At 47.1% G+C, this 12,814-nt stretch overlaps 1 protein-coding gene across 7 annotated transcripts in view; it reads left to right on the top strand.

Moving 5' to 3' along the window:
• The window catches only part of LOC119466332 (DDB1- and CUL4-associated factor 1), a 98,335-nt gene that overhangs the window by 58,608 nt on the left and 26,913 nt on the right, over nucleotides 1-12,814 (top strand). For all 7 annotated transcript variants that reach the window (XM_049657788.1, XM_037726838.2, XM_049657789.1 and 4 more), the window contains exons 20-23: nucleotides 335-427; nucleotides 1,695-1,990; nucleotides 3,720-3,857; nucleotides 9,420-9,486. In XM_049657788.1, coding sequence (XP_049513745.1) covers nucleotides 335-427; nucleotides 1,695-1,990; nucleotides 3,720-3,857; nucleotides 9,420-9,486 — 594 coding nt within the window. The remainder of the gene's footprint in view (nucleotides 1-334; nucleotides 428-1,694; nucleotides 1,991-3,719; nucleotides 3,858-9,419; nucleotides 9,487-12,814) is intronic.

The following is a 12,814-nucleotide window of genomic DNA, read 5'->3' as shown; positions in this document are numbered from 1 at the left end:
TAAACACTTCTATAGCTTTTTTTTTATTTTTATTTTTTTACAGTGGAATCTCGTTGATAATGTCGTTTTTAAGATATTGTTACGCGTTTCCTTTAGTTTTCCCGATTATATGGTTCGGTTGATAATACGTTGGATGATACGATTTTCGGGTGATACGCTTTATTTCCCAGTCCCCGTGAAGATCGTATCAACGAGATTTGATTGTAAGGTCTGCTGTATTGTTTTGTCTGTCCAGTCACTGATTGACATTTGTATGATTCCAGCCTTTTTGTTTATATTGTACGAAATGTGAGTGGCCAAGCTTTCATTGTGCCGTCTGCTGCTTGGCTTCCAGGTCCGGCCACTGCGGTCAGGGTCATTAGGTTCTGCCTCCCTGACACCCAACTCGTCTGCAGAGAAGATTCCATCGGTGACCTGTCTGAACAGGGTGAGATACCACACAGTGCTAGGGATTATTCACTCTTGGTGCTACCTACAGGCAGGCAAAATTATGCTCGCATTTCATACATATATAATAGGCAACGCTATGAAGGCCAGGAAAACTTGTCGCATTCATGACCAGAAAATAGTTCACATGTGAACGAAAGATATACAGGGTGTTTTTTTTTTGTTTGTTTGTCTTTTTTTAACATTAACATATTTTTTTAGAAATCATCTGTGGCACATGGTGAATATCTACTCATTGAGCTTGAGAACTCAAGGAGGTAGATTTATTTACACTGGAAATCAAAATGTATAATTGTCTGTTCAACGAAATTTTCTTGATTCTTTCTTTTGATATTCATTATCAGATTCCTGCGTCCCCTGCCTAGTCTACAAATTATTGTTCATTTTACTATTTAATTAATGTTCATCAGCTTTCAGAAGACCAAACTGTGTTCAGGAAAAGTCTCACCTGTCAGTCTCTGAACCTTCTGTTGGAAATGTTCTGACGGTGAAAAGGATGCAACAGGGGTAGCTGCTTCAAACAACCCGCCGCGGTAGCTCAGTCAGCTAAGGCGTTGCGCTGCTGAGCTCGAGATCGCGGGATCGAATCCCGGCCGCGGCGGCCGCATTTCGATGGAGGCGAAATGCAAAAACGCCCGTGTGCTTGCGTTGTAGTGCACGTTAAAGAACCCCAGGTGGTCGAAATTAATCCGGAGCCCTCCACTACGGCGTGCCTCATAATCAGAACTGGTTTTGGCACGTAAAACCCCAGAAAGAAGAAGAAGAAGAACAAGTTTCTACAGACAAGTTCCTGATACTTATGAAATTGGCAACAGCAAACTCACCGAAGAAGTCACTTTTTAAGTCACTGTGATCTAAAGAACAATCCGGTGCCCCTCAGTCTTTGCTGTTCCAAGTTTACTGCTGCTCGTGTGCAACATGTAAAGGCTAATCATCGTTAGTACAGTGCGAATGCACACCTCTAGTGAAATATGCTCAAGGCAGGCAATAAATAGAATGTTCGCTATAACTGCTTCACCCGTTCTGTACCCTCAGCATCGTGTCCGCAGGATTTTACGAATTCAAAGTTCGCTGATCTACTCATTGTGCCACAGTTAACACCCTAAACACTTTGACACCTTGTGGCAAGGGGTTTCCCGTAAGCGTGGAGCTTTGTTTAGCATTGCTGCCGAGCAGCATGCGGATAAAAAAGTAAGGCGCCTGCGATAGTTATCCTTGTGGTTTACCGGTGCCCATTATGCGCGCAGAACGGTGCTGTGACCCCTATCCGCGGGGAATCGAGCATCGTCCCGCGGCAGCTGCAGAACCACGCGATGACGCCCGCCCCCTCGCCGTCCATGCCGGCGCTCCAGAAGCGTAGCGGCACGTACCAGCCGTCGCCGGTGCTCAAGCGGCTGTCGTACACGTCGACGGGATCCGCCATGCCCACCTCGCACCCGCCGCACTCACTGTCGCTGGACATGATCGTCAAGGAGTACCTCCGGAACCAGCACGCCCTATGCAAGAACCCTGTGGTGGCCTGCCCTCCCTTCGAGCTGTTTGTGTGAGTACCGCGTGAACTGATGTACGGTAGCTTAGACAGGTACTCGCACAAAAATATTGTGTCCCTCCTTTTCTTTTTTCCTTCTTAGGTAGCAGTCGGCTACGTAACCCTTTCAGGCGCTGTGTACACAATTGTGCATGCCACAGTAATGCGTCGTAAGCAAAAGCAGCGGTGAAAATAATGATCTTTAAAATGTGTTGCATACTAAAGCACTTCTGAGTAACTAGTGCTGCAAATTTGAGTGATACGCGCGAAGTCTTTTAGTAAAGCAAATTGAAACATAGTTGACTAGGTGCTTGCTCTTGCTGTCAGTATATATCGTCATGCAGCGGCTTCACTTCTTTCATTGTTTCTCATGATGGTTTACATCAGCACATATTTTTCTTAGTAGCTGGATAGGTGCTTTCCAGGTATTTTCTTATTCCCAACCAAAATATTAGGCATAGAACCTTGCAACGGTATTTATGGCGCACCCTGTAGCACGTGCGTATGTGTCAGGGGTGCCTGGTACCATGAGACCGGCACATCGGGTTTCGCCGATAGGAATATTAATCTCCTTTTCCACATTCAAAGCCACACTGCACTTGGTACACATCTCAATCTAGTTGCATTGAAAGGTAGCATAGCTATTTCTTGCATTCATGAGGAATTGAGTCCATAGCATAATTACTGGGTTGATAGCTATCCAATGAAAAAAAAAATAACACAAAACACAAACTTTCATTCAGTACTCCTTTAGGGGAGACACTGGTATTAAACTACGCTTTTTTAATTTTTTCTTCTCGATATCGATGAAACATTACATTGCTGTTAAGCCTTTCGGCAGGGATTTTAAATATGTAATTTGTTTTGGTTTAAGTATAATTTCAGTTCCATTGTTTATGGCCACACTTGAAAAAAATGACGAACTTGTTATTGTCCAAGGGGGACCTGCAGAGAGCAATGTGATCTACTCAGTGTATGCTTCACATCGTACTACATATCAGTAGATTATATATGCTACATTGAGTTTTATACTTCGGTATTATGATTAAAGCACAGAAAAGAACGCATAGCCTATAATAGCGTTTTCATACGCTTGAGTGATTTTTCAGTTGTGGATATTTCAGCAGACTGATTGATTAATTGGCTATACTTCAATAATATGCTTTTTTTTTTACGAATGTGCCGTATTTATTCGACTATAAGGTGGTTCCGATTGTGCCAGTTGGAGGACCCAATAAAAAAAAATGTCTTATAGTGTAGCTTCACGGCATCGCGGCGTGCACTGCCGTAAAGCCACACTATCAGGCAATAGTCACGTTGCCGTGAAGCCACATTATAAATGGCGAAATTCGCACGGCCGTGAAGCTACCCCTAAAGACAAAATTCATGTATATGGTGGGGGTTGACTTCGAGGCTAAATATTCTTTTAAAAAAAAAAAACGTCGCCTTATATTCTAATAAATACAGTACTTTCCACAGCCTAAAATGAAGGTGAAGAAGTGTCAACTTTCCTTCATGCGGATTTGTGTTTGGGCATACCAAGTTGAAAAGCTATTGCCAAAGCACACAGACCGAGCACGAGTCATGTGTGTATGCATTCCTTTTCTTTCTTCTGTGGCCTTTCGCACTAGTTTTTAATCATGCATTTTACTACGTGGTGTGATAGCAGCTTGACACCTGACACTACCTTGAGATTCTTGTAGCGCTGTCAGTCGGTGATTTTAGTATGTGTGCATGTGCGCAGGCCACACCGGTGTCCAGAACCGCAGTACCGGAATGCCGCACCCACGAGCATGGCGGCCCGGCTGCAGCGGTGCCAGGTGTTTCCCCCGGCCGGCGGATTCGACGGTGCCAAGCTTCACCGCAAGTTTGTGTACAGCCGGTGAGTAGGAAATTACCCTTCAAAAGAATTTTTTTTTCCAATTTCGCTACCAAAATGCTTCATTCAATGAAGAATATATCCTCCAAATTTCATGCCAAAACAAGCACTAGAAGTGCTTTAACCGTGCCGCCAAAGTTCCCTCCAGCGTTCGTACACTTCCTTGAAATTCTTGGAGACCATTGAATTTGAAAAAAGAGATTCAAGGGCTCTTCAAACTCATGGAAAATAATGTGCTCTTTGAATTACTTGAAAACAGGGGTTTGGGGTGACCTTTGAACATTCGAAGCAACACTTTACATAGGAGCTATGCCGCGGACACGTCTATTGGGAAACAATGTGTGGCTAAACGATTGCTGTTGAGCGTGTCCACAGCTGCCAACGACAGGCTTGTTTATATCACCGCTGTCATCGTGAATTTAGACAAAGCCACGTCAAGCGTCCAGTTTGTTGTTTTGCAAGTTGGTTCACATTGCAGCCATTATGGTTCTATTTCCGAGCTCTAGGTTCTTGAAATTCCTGGCACAAAGTCACTTTCAGCTTTTGGCTTCTGGCACTTTTTGACATTTGGCTTTAACATGACGAGTATTTTGGCTGAAGTCAGACACTACTACTAACCATCATGCCAGAATGTGGTGCGGTTAACATGTTTAAAATGGGAAAGTCAACTTAGAAAGGCAACTTGAAAAGCTTTAAGCTTGTATCCAACCCATCAACTGCTTAGCTGCAAGAAATTGCAGCTCAGAAGAAAGGGATTTTGCTATTTCTCAGTGTATGTCTACAAGTAAGTTTTGTTTCTGTCCTCCTTGAACTTAAGACTTTCACATCTTTAGAATCATAGAATTGTCCTTGAATTTTGAGTTGAATGTTCTCTACTAACCCTGTACCTCCCCGCTATAAAAATCGGCTTGGCTTCATGGCGATTGGACACAACTCCTTCAGAAAAGCCAAAAATACACACAAACTGTCACAGATACCACAGAGCCAGCAGATATGTTGCAGAGCCAACAGAGGTATGTCCAGTTCTACATTCCGTGCCCGGCCCCACGACGGGATCGAGTGTCATCCATGCTTTCTTGTGGAATGCACATTGGGCCACGATGCCATTTGCGTTCTTGAAGCAGAGTGCCGGTATGCCCTTGCCAATAACGAACGGCTGCAGTTTGCCTGTGAGCCATCCGTATGCACAGAAAGCAGAATTGAGAACATCGTGCTTCTCATCTTTCCTCAGTGGCATGTACTGCCCTTCAGATTCAATCTCTTGTTTGACAGCATTTGCCAAAACCATGCTGTTTCAAGTTTGTGGGCATAAAATATTTCCGACCACGCGAGAAGTGATCGCGTCTTCATTAGAAGGAGTGCACTTGCAGGGGCATGATGCAGTGCAGCATTCGATACAGTCAACGTCCAATTTTTCGGACTCCCTAGGGGCCACGAGAAGTCCGAAAAATAGGGCACTCCGAAAATATTCATGCATGCCTTTTACTGCCCCCAAGAGCTCCAATCGCCACAGGCATGTCCGAAATAGCTCTAAAGGCCTGCCAGTATCCTTATCAGGCGTATTCAGGCTCTTATTGTGATAGGAAACAGCAAATGCGGGCGTGTATAATCAAGGAAAACATACCTTGTTCCGTGACCCCTTCTCACTCTTGGTATGCTTCTCCGCGTTACGGTGATGTATTGAGGCGAAGCTGACTTTCGGGAAGCGGTATTATGCAACGCATCATGCTTTCCGAACTTCGAAGCCATTGGTGAGAATTACAAAGGTGGAGTCGGCGCCACTGCTAACAGCGGCGCATTGTATCAATGCAAAACACGGCACCGAACAGCGAGAAGCTTGGGAGCGAACGTCGAACGGCTGCCAGTGGATCTGCGTGCGAGAGCACCGGTTCGAGGCGGCGAGATGATAAAAATGGCTGCAGCGGTGTTTGTGTCCTGCGGTCATGGCAAAAAGTCGGAAAAATTGGACGGCGAAGGTTTTTTGCATCCAAAATTTCAGTACAGTCAAACGTCAATGTAACGAAGTTCAACTTCGATATATCGAGAATTTCGTTATACCGGGGTTTCGTTAATTCAATGGGACTAAGATGGGGAAATAAGAATAGTTCATTACATCGCGAATTTCGTTAAATCGAGGTTCATTATATCGAGGTTTGACTGTACATCGCTATACTTTTGCGTGGAATTTTCAATAGGATTTTATAACTGTTTGATGTAGACAATAATTTGGTATATCCAAGTTTGATACTGTAAAACCTCCTCAATTTGGATTTCACGGGACAGAAGAAAACATCCGAATTAACCGAATGTCGAATTATCGGATATCCAGAAAACATTAAGCAAATACTACGTCAACACACTATTTAGTGAATTTTATTGAGTGAGAAAATCCGGCTGCTATTTTGCGCAAGATCGAGTGGAAGCTGAAATTCTTGTCGTCTCGTGACTCACTGGCTCTCGCAGCGGCGATCGAGGCCTCGCGACTTCCTTCGCAGCACGGCCGCAGCGCACGCCTTTATTTGCGACATGTCTTGCACCACCGCCCGCACATCCCAATAATGTTTTCGCCAGTGAGCTGATCGCCAACAGATCGTCCGTTTATCGCGGTGTAGCCGATGCTCTTCATCCTCGACAGCTTTGCACCGAGTCAAAACGAAAAAAACTATTTACCGCAACCGCTGCGTAGAAAACTGCGGTCGCTATCGACGCTATTATAAATGGAGACCTTATGGTGCTGAAGGCACGCGGCCGACACATACACCAAGTCGGAACGAAACTACTGTTCACCGCAACAACTGTGAGTGAAACTGCGGTCGCTATCGACGCGATCACGGATGGCAGCTATGCAGTTCTTTAGTCACGCGGCCGACGCACGTCCCGAGTCAAAACGAAACTAGTTTGCCACAACTGCTGTGAAAGAAGCTGCGGCCGCTGTCGACACTATCATAGATAGCGACTGTGCAGTTATGAAAGTTCGCGGCCAGCGCGGTGCTATGGGCGGCGGTAAACGCAAAACTAAAGGCGTTGCGTTTTGACGCCGGAATGCACAAAGCGTTCCGATGTTTCATGTATGATTTCTGCTAATGGCTATGAAGATGCAGACACCGCTTCGTTTCGGTTAGGTGCTCACGCCGTTTCTGCTCTTTTTGTGTCGTACATTTGCAGCTCTCTTCGTTCGCCAAGCTCTGAAAGTTGTCTAAATTAACCGATGTGTGGCCAAATACGTCCCAATTAACGAGAGTTTGATTGCATAGAATAATGCAGAGGCCGGCCGGGACCAGAGGATGAGTCCGAATTATCTGACTTTCCTAATTAACGAGGGTCGAATTAATTAGGTTTTACTGTATATGCAGTATTGACTTTATTCGCTGACCACTATGCTATGTCAAGAAAGACGCTGCCACTAAGGCGGTCGCTATTGAGGTCACCATAGGGGTCACACGCATGCATGCTGAATGGTCAAGTCTGAATTATCCAGTGAAGGCCAATTTTAGGCTCAAAAGAATTGATGTTTTTGCTTATACAGTTAAACCTGGATATAACGAAATTGACAAATTCCCAAAAAACTTCGTTATAAAGAGGATTTCGTTATATGCAGGTTCGGCACGAAAATTCGAAAAATAAACGTTTACCGTATTTACTCGATTTTAACGCGCCCTCAATTGTAACGCGCACCCGTTTTCCGTTTTCGTCGAAGCACTCATCCTCGGAATGTCACACCAGGTACCGGATGTGTGGACGCATGTCGTTTCGCACAAGCGCGAGGCATCGGAAACGAAGAGCGAGCGTCACGATGGCGTCGTAGCGTCATATAGTGTTGCAGTAGAACCTCGCTGTTACGTTCCCGGGGGCTGCGTTTTCCCGGCTGTTACGTCGTTTTCGACCGGTCCCGGACAGCTCCCATAGAACTACCCACCGTGGTTGCTCAGTGGCTATGGTGTTGGGCTGCTTAGCACGAGGTAGCGGGATCGAATCCCGGCCACGGCGGCCGCATTTCGATGGGGGCGGAATGCAGGTGGTCCAAATTTCCGGAGTCCGAATTTACAGCGTGCCTCATAATCAGAACTAGTTTTGGCACGTAAAACCCCATAATTCATTTTTTTTTTTTTTTTTAGCTCCCATAGAACTCAATGCGTCATGCAGCGAGCGGCAAGTTGCTGCGCGTCAGCGCCTTGCCGCAAGGCCACCGTGGCACGCGCGTCTTGCCGCGCGGCAGCGCGATAAGATCTCCCGCGCTCTCCGAACGGGCGAGCAACACCGCGAGCGCTCGTCGTTTCATGCGAGAGACGACGATCGTCGATTGAAAACCCGGCGCGGACCGGCGGCGTTCCGGTTGTGATGGCTCCATGACCTCACCCTCGTCACTCTTGATTGGTTCTTCATCTCGCGGCACGCGGCATTTGCCGCAGAACCCATTTCGCGCGGCACGCCGCAAGACCCCCGATTCCTGCCGCTTTTGCCGTGCGTTTCTGACGCGCGTTTTTGCTGCGTGTTTTTGCCGCTAGCGTGGCCGTACCCTAAGTCTAAGGGCGATAACGCAGTCGCCGCGCGCCGTATGCTGTATGTGCGAGTGAAAACGTGGGAGGGAGCTGACGACCGCATCTCGCGCACGCAAGAAAAGTAGGGAGGAAGCGCGCCTTCCGTTGCGCTCGAGGCAGCGGCGAGGGAGCGAGGGGGAGGGATAGCGGGGCGGCGCGCGGTCGCGCAGGCCGTATCTTGAAAGCGATCTGTGTTGGGGCAGAGTCTAGCAGTGTAGGTGCGTCGGCGGCTCGTAGCTTTCTGCGTGCTGTGTGTTCTCGGCGCTCAGTTTGCGTTGAAGCGATAGACAACAGCACGAAGGTCACTTCGGTCGCTTCTCCAGCGGCGCTTCCACACGCCGCCAGCGTTTGACAGGACGTGTCCGCGCTCATCGAGTCTGATGTGCCACAGCGTGTACCAGCGCGTTGGCAACATCAGCTGGAAAAGGAGAGAGTGCCGGCTTGGCAGACTAGGCCAGCTGCAGCAAGCGGCAGGATCAGATGTGAATGAAGGGAGGGGGAAAGGTCATGCCCGCGGCGGCAAGATCGCCGGGTCGAGGGATGCAGGGCCGCCTCGCACACGCACGCACACACACGTGCGCTCGCTTCGCATTTCATCGCGGCGCAGAAGGTACTTTCGGTTGCTGCTCGCGCAAAAATGACAAAATTTGGGGCGAAATCTCTAGGTAGTCGGAGGGGAAAATTCGTTATATCGAGGGGGTCTCCCGCTGCCACTTCATTACGTAGAGGTCTCAAATACATGTGCTTCTATGGAGTAACGGCGGGGAATCGAAAAACTTCGTTATATCCAGGAATTCGTTATATGGAGGTTCGTTATAAGCAGGTTTAACTGTAGGTACAGGCGCCGGGCGGGACCTTCGGTCAGGATTGAATTAACCGAAAAATAAAATTGACTGCAGTTGAATTAATGGTAGTCTACTGTACTGGAGTGTCTGTTGCCTGTCGAAATCTTAAATCTGCAACTCTGCTTTCAATACGGAACGTAATGTGTAGAGTTTTGACCTGACACAGCTGTTTTGCATTGCAGGTTTCGTCCAGTGCGGACTTTCCGAGACCCTGATGGCACAAGCAGCTACTCTTGCTGTGCGTTTTCAGTGAGTTCCCTCTGTTCCTTCTTCCTTTGTATGACATTTGAAGTCACTGCATGTGTTTTGGCACTGATCTGCTGTGTAATGTGTTAGAGGCCTTTGCCTTCAGAGGAGTACCGGCGCATATCTTTCTTAGAGTTGTAGGAGCCCTACCTCACACTTAGCACGTATGAAGGGCGGGAAACACTCACAAGTTATTTTAATTTTATGCTAAGTTAATCTCGAAATGCCAAACCAGGGTTCATTATTATCATGGTGTCATGACATTCTAAAATTGACTTGTGTAGCTTTATAATGGATGTTGCTAATAAAAAACCAAGCCATAGCCTATCACCACTAGCTCTCTAAGTATGCGATAGCACACCTAGATTGTGATGATTGTGACATCTCGAAAGCTGTGCTCAAGTGCATCATGGGTGACCTTGCACTATTATTTATCAAAGTGTTGTTTCTGTACCTCATATGTCTCATAGACTTGAGATTTTGTGCGCAATGTTGCATGCTTGTGTACACACTACAGGACATGAGTTCTTGGTTAGATACTTCTAAAGCGGCTGAAGTCTGCCTGTAATGCTATCGCAGTAAAGAATAAACGTGAGTTTTGCACACTTTTGTTCAGGCTGCGATTGTGTGCAACAGCCGTAGCAATCGTAGGAAAAAAGCCAGTGTACGGTGATGTCTTGAGGCATGCTGCTGCTTGATGCCAAAACCAAAACTTGTTGATAGAAACATTACTACAGTCAAACCTCGTTAATACATACCCGCTTAATGTGTAATTGCGGTTTAAACGTAGTCGCGATGATTCCCCCACCCAGCCCCCATTGAAACCCGTTATTGGCTGACCAAGCCGTAGTCGCTCATTTGCCACCAAACGGTTAGTGCGTACTATTTACTTTCTTGTTCTACATGCACAGGCACCAAAATCAGCAAAATCTCATGTGCGCAGACGTTTGATTCTCGAGCTGCGTCACCCGGACAGTCACCAGCGATAGTGAACTTGAAACATGGCCACCATGACGTATTTCCTGCTCATACAGCTGTTGCAGATTGCCGCGCACAAAAGCATGGCCTTCGAGATTGGCTTCCGGTAACGCGAAGAAGCTGCCGGTAGGGGGTACGAAATCGCGAATCCAATTCAAGCAGGAACCACCCAGAAGCACATTTTATTGCGATAGCAATCTTATGAACACTCCAAGCACATTTCTGCCGTCGCCGTGGTCGTCGCTTTGAGGTTCCGTATAAAGTCTGAACACTGTAACATCGCCGCCATATGCTGTATGTGCGAGAGAAAGCTTGGGAGGGTCAGCTCAATCCCCCGTGCGCAAGGGAGAAAGGCAGGGTGGAAGCCCGCTTTTGTCGCGCGCGAGGTACAGCAGGAAAGGTGAGAAAGTGGGGGGCGTTTTACTTTGGCAGTGGCCGCGCGGGCGCCGTAGCGTGAAAGCGATCTGCGACGTGGAAAAAGTCCGTGTCCGCGTGGCCGTTGTCTTCAAAGCAATCTGCGATGCGAACAAAGTGCGACTAGGGCCGGTAGCTTCGTGTGCACTGTGCTTTCGACAGTTCGCGTTGAAGTGAGAGACGGCACAAAGGTTAATTCGCTCGCTGCTCTTACCGGGCCTCCTCACTCCAGCGTTTTGACATTAAGTTTCCCCGGTCATTGAGCGAGATGTATTCATGATTACTGCTTGTTCGTGTGCTTGTTACTTTTGTTAGTAAGCGAATGTTTACAAGTTTATACGACCAATAAAACTACTATATTTAGTTCGTAGACAGTCGAGTCCCGCTACAACGAAATTCACGGAACACGCGAAAAATTTCGTTGTGGCGGAACTTCGTTGACGCAAAATTAGTACTTTATACGAACGCCAAACGACAGACATGAACGAAACTGAAACCATCGTCTTGGAAACCTTCGCGATGGCATGGGGGCAAAGGTTGAGACGTACCGAAGGCAGTCAATAAAGTGTCAACTTCATGAGAGAATGCATTTCGCGCCATTGTTACAGCAATTTCCGTACATTACGGCTGACGCCTAAACCAGCGCGTGTGCCCGGCCATCGCGAAACACTCATTTTGCAGCACATGCACCGTTGCTATCAAGCGGTTTGAATTATGACAATTTGATTGCATATTTATGACAAAGTCGGCAAGCTTGGCAAGCTTGCACTTACCGGAAGTTTTATTTGCAGAAGTCGGTCAGCCTGGATTTTTTACGCTTCACGGCAAGCAAAGGCGTTACGCGAGTCTCAGAGTCCATTAAGAGCCATCGCAATGTCATTGTCGTGGGCTCTGATATTTTTTCTGATGAGGTCAAAATGATCCATTACTTTGAAGCAGTTGCCGGAGTCAGTGTGTCTAGCGGGTTGTCATTTTCCCTAGACGACGAGACGTTGGCATAATGTTAACAGCGGCCGTGGCGCGGCCGCCATATCTTGAAAGCAATTTGTGACGTGCATAAAGTGCGTGCCCACGCTGGCCTCATCTGCAAAGCGATCTGCAATAACGGACAAAGTGCAACTAGTGCTGGTAGAGTCGTGTGCGCTGTGCTTTCGACGTTTAGTTCGCGTTGAAGTGAGAGACGGCACGGAGGTCAATTTGCTCACTGCTATTGCCGTGCCTTCTCACTCCAGCGTGTTCACACCAAGTTTCCGCGGTCATCGAGCGAGATGTGTTCATGTTTACCTGTGCGCGCATGACACCGTGCTTGGTAATTTAGTTAGTAAGCGAATGTTTAAAGTTTATACTTCCAATAAATCTATCCTCAGTTCGTATAGCTGTCTGCTAATCTGCTATCACAATTGATGCTTCGCCTTTCGGGCAGAACTGCGAAATTTTTTCCTTCCACTTTCTGCCTCGGCGATCATATATGCCTTCTCCTTGGGAGAGAGAAATTTACACTTCTTCGTTGGCGTAACCATTTCGACCGGACACACCCCACAGAAAACGGCAGCGATTGTGGTAATCCCATGCAGTCTCGCGCAGGCGCGTGATGACCACGCGTGGCTATGGATTGCAGTAGCGTAAATCGGTACTTTAGATTTGATTTCGTTTGCGAAAACCTCGTTCAAGCAGACATACAATCCGAAGGGTCTTATAATTTGACTACTCGGCAGTTCCAATTTCAATTCAGTCCCAGTTTCATTCTCGGAAAGTCTTCGTTGTGGTCAAAATCTCGTTGTAGCGGCATTCATTGTTGGGGAATTGGACTATAGCTGTCTACTAATTTGCTATCGCAATCAATGCTTTGCCTATAGGGTGAAACTGCGATTCGTTTTTCCTTCATTCCGCCAGTGTGCTTGCAGTGATGGTGTTGTCGTAGTGTTCTGTTCGAAGATGC

The sequence above is a fragment of the Dermacentor silvarum genome, chromosome 10 (assembly GCF_013339745.2).
Source record: "Dermacentor silvarum isolate Dsil-2018 chromosome 10, BIME_Dsil_1.4, whole genome shotgun sequence".
Lineage (NCBI taxonomy): Eukaryota > Metazoa > Arthropoda > Arachnida > Ixodida > Ixodidae > Dermacentor > Dermacentor silvarum.
The sequence above is the reverse complement of the archived record's forward strand: the minus strand, read 5'-3'. Positions and strand labels throughout refer to the sequence as shown.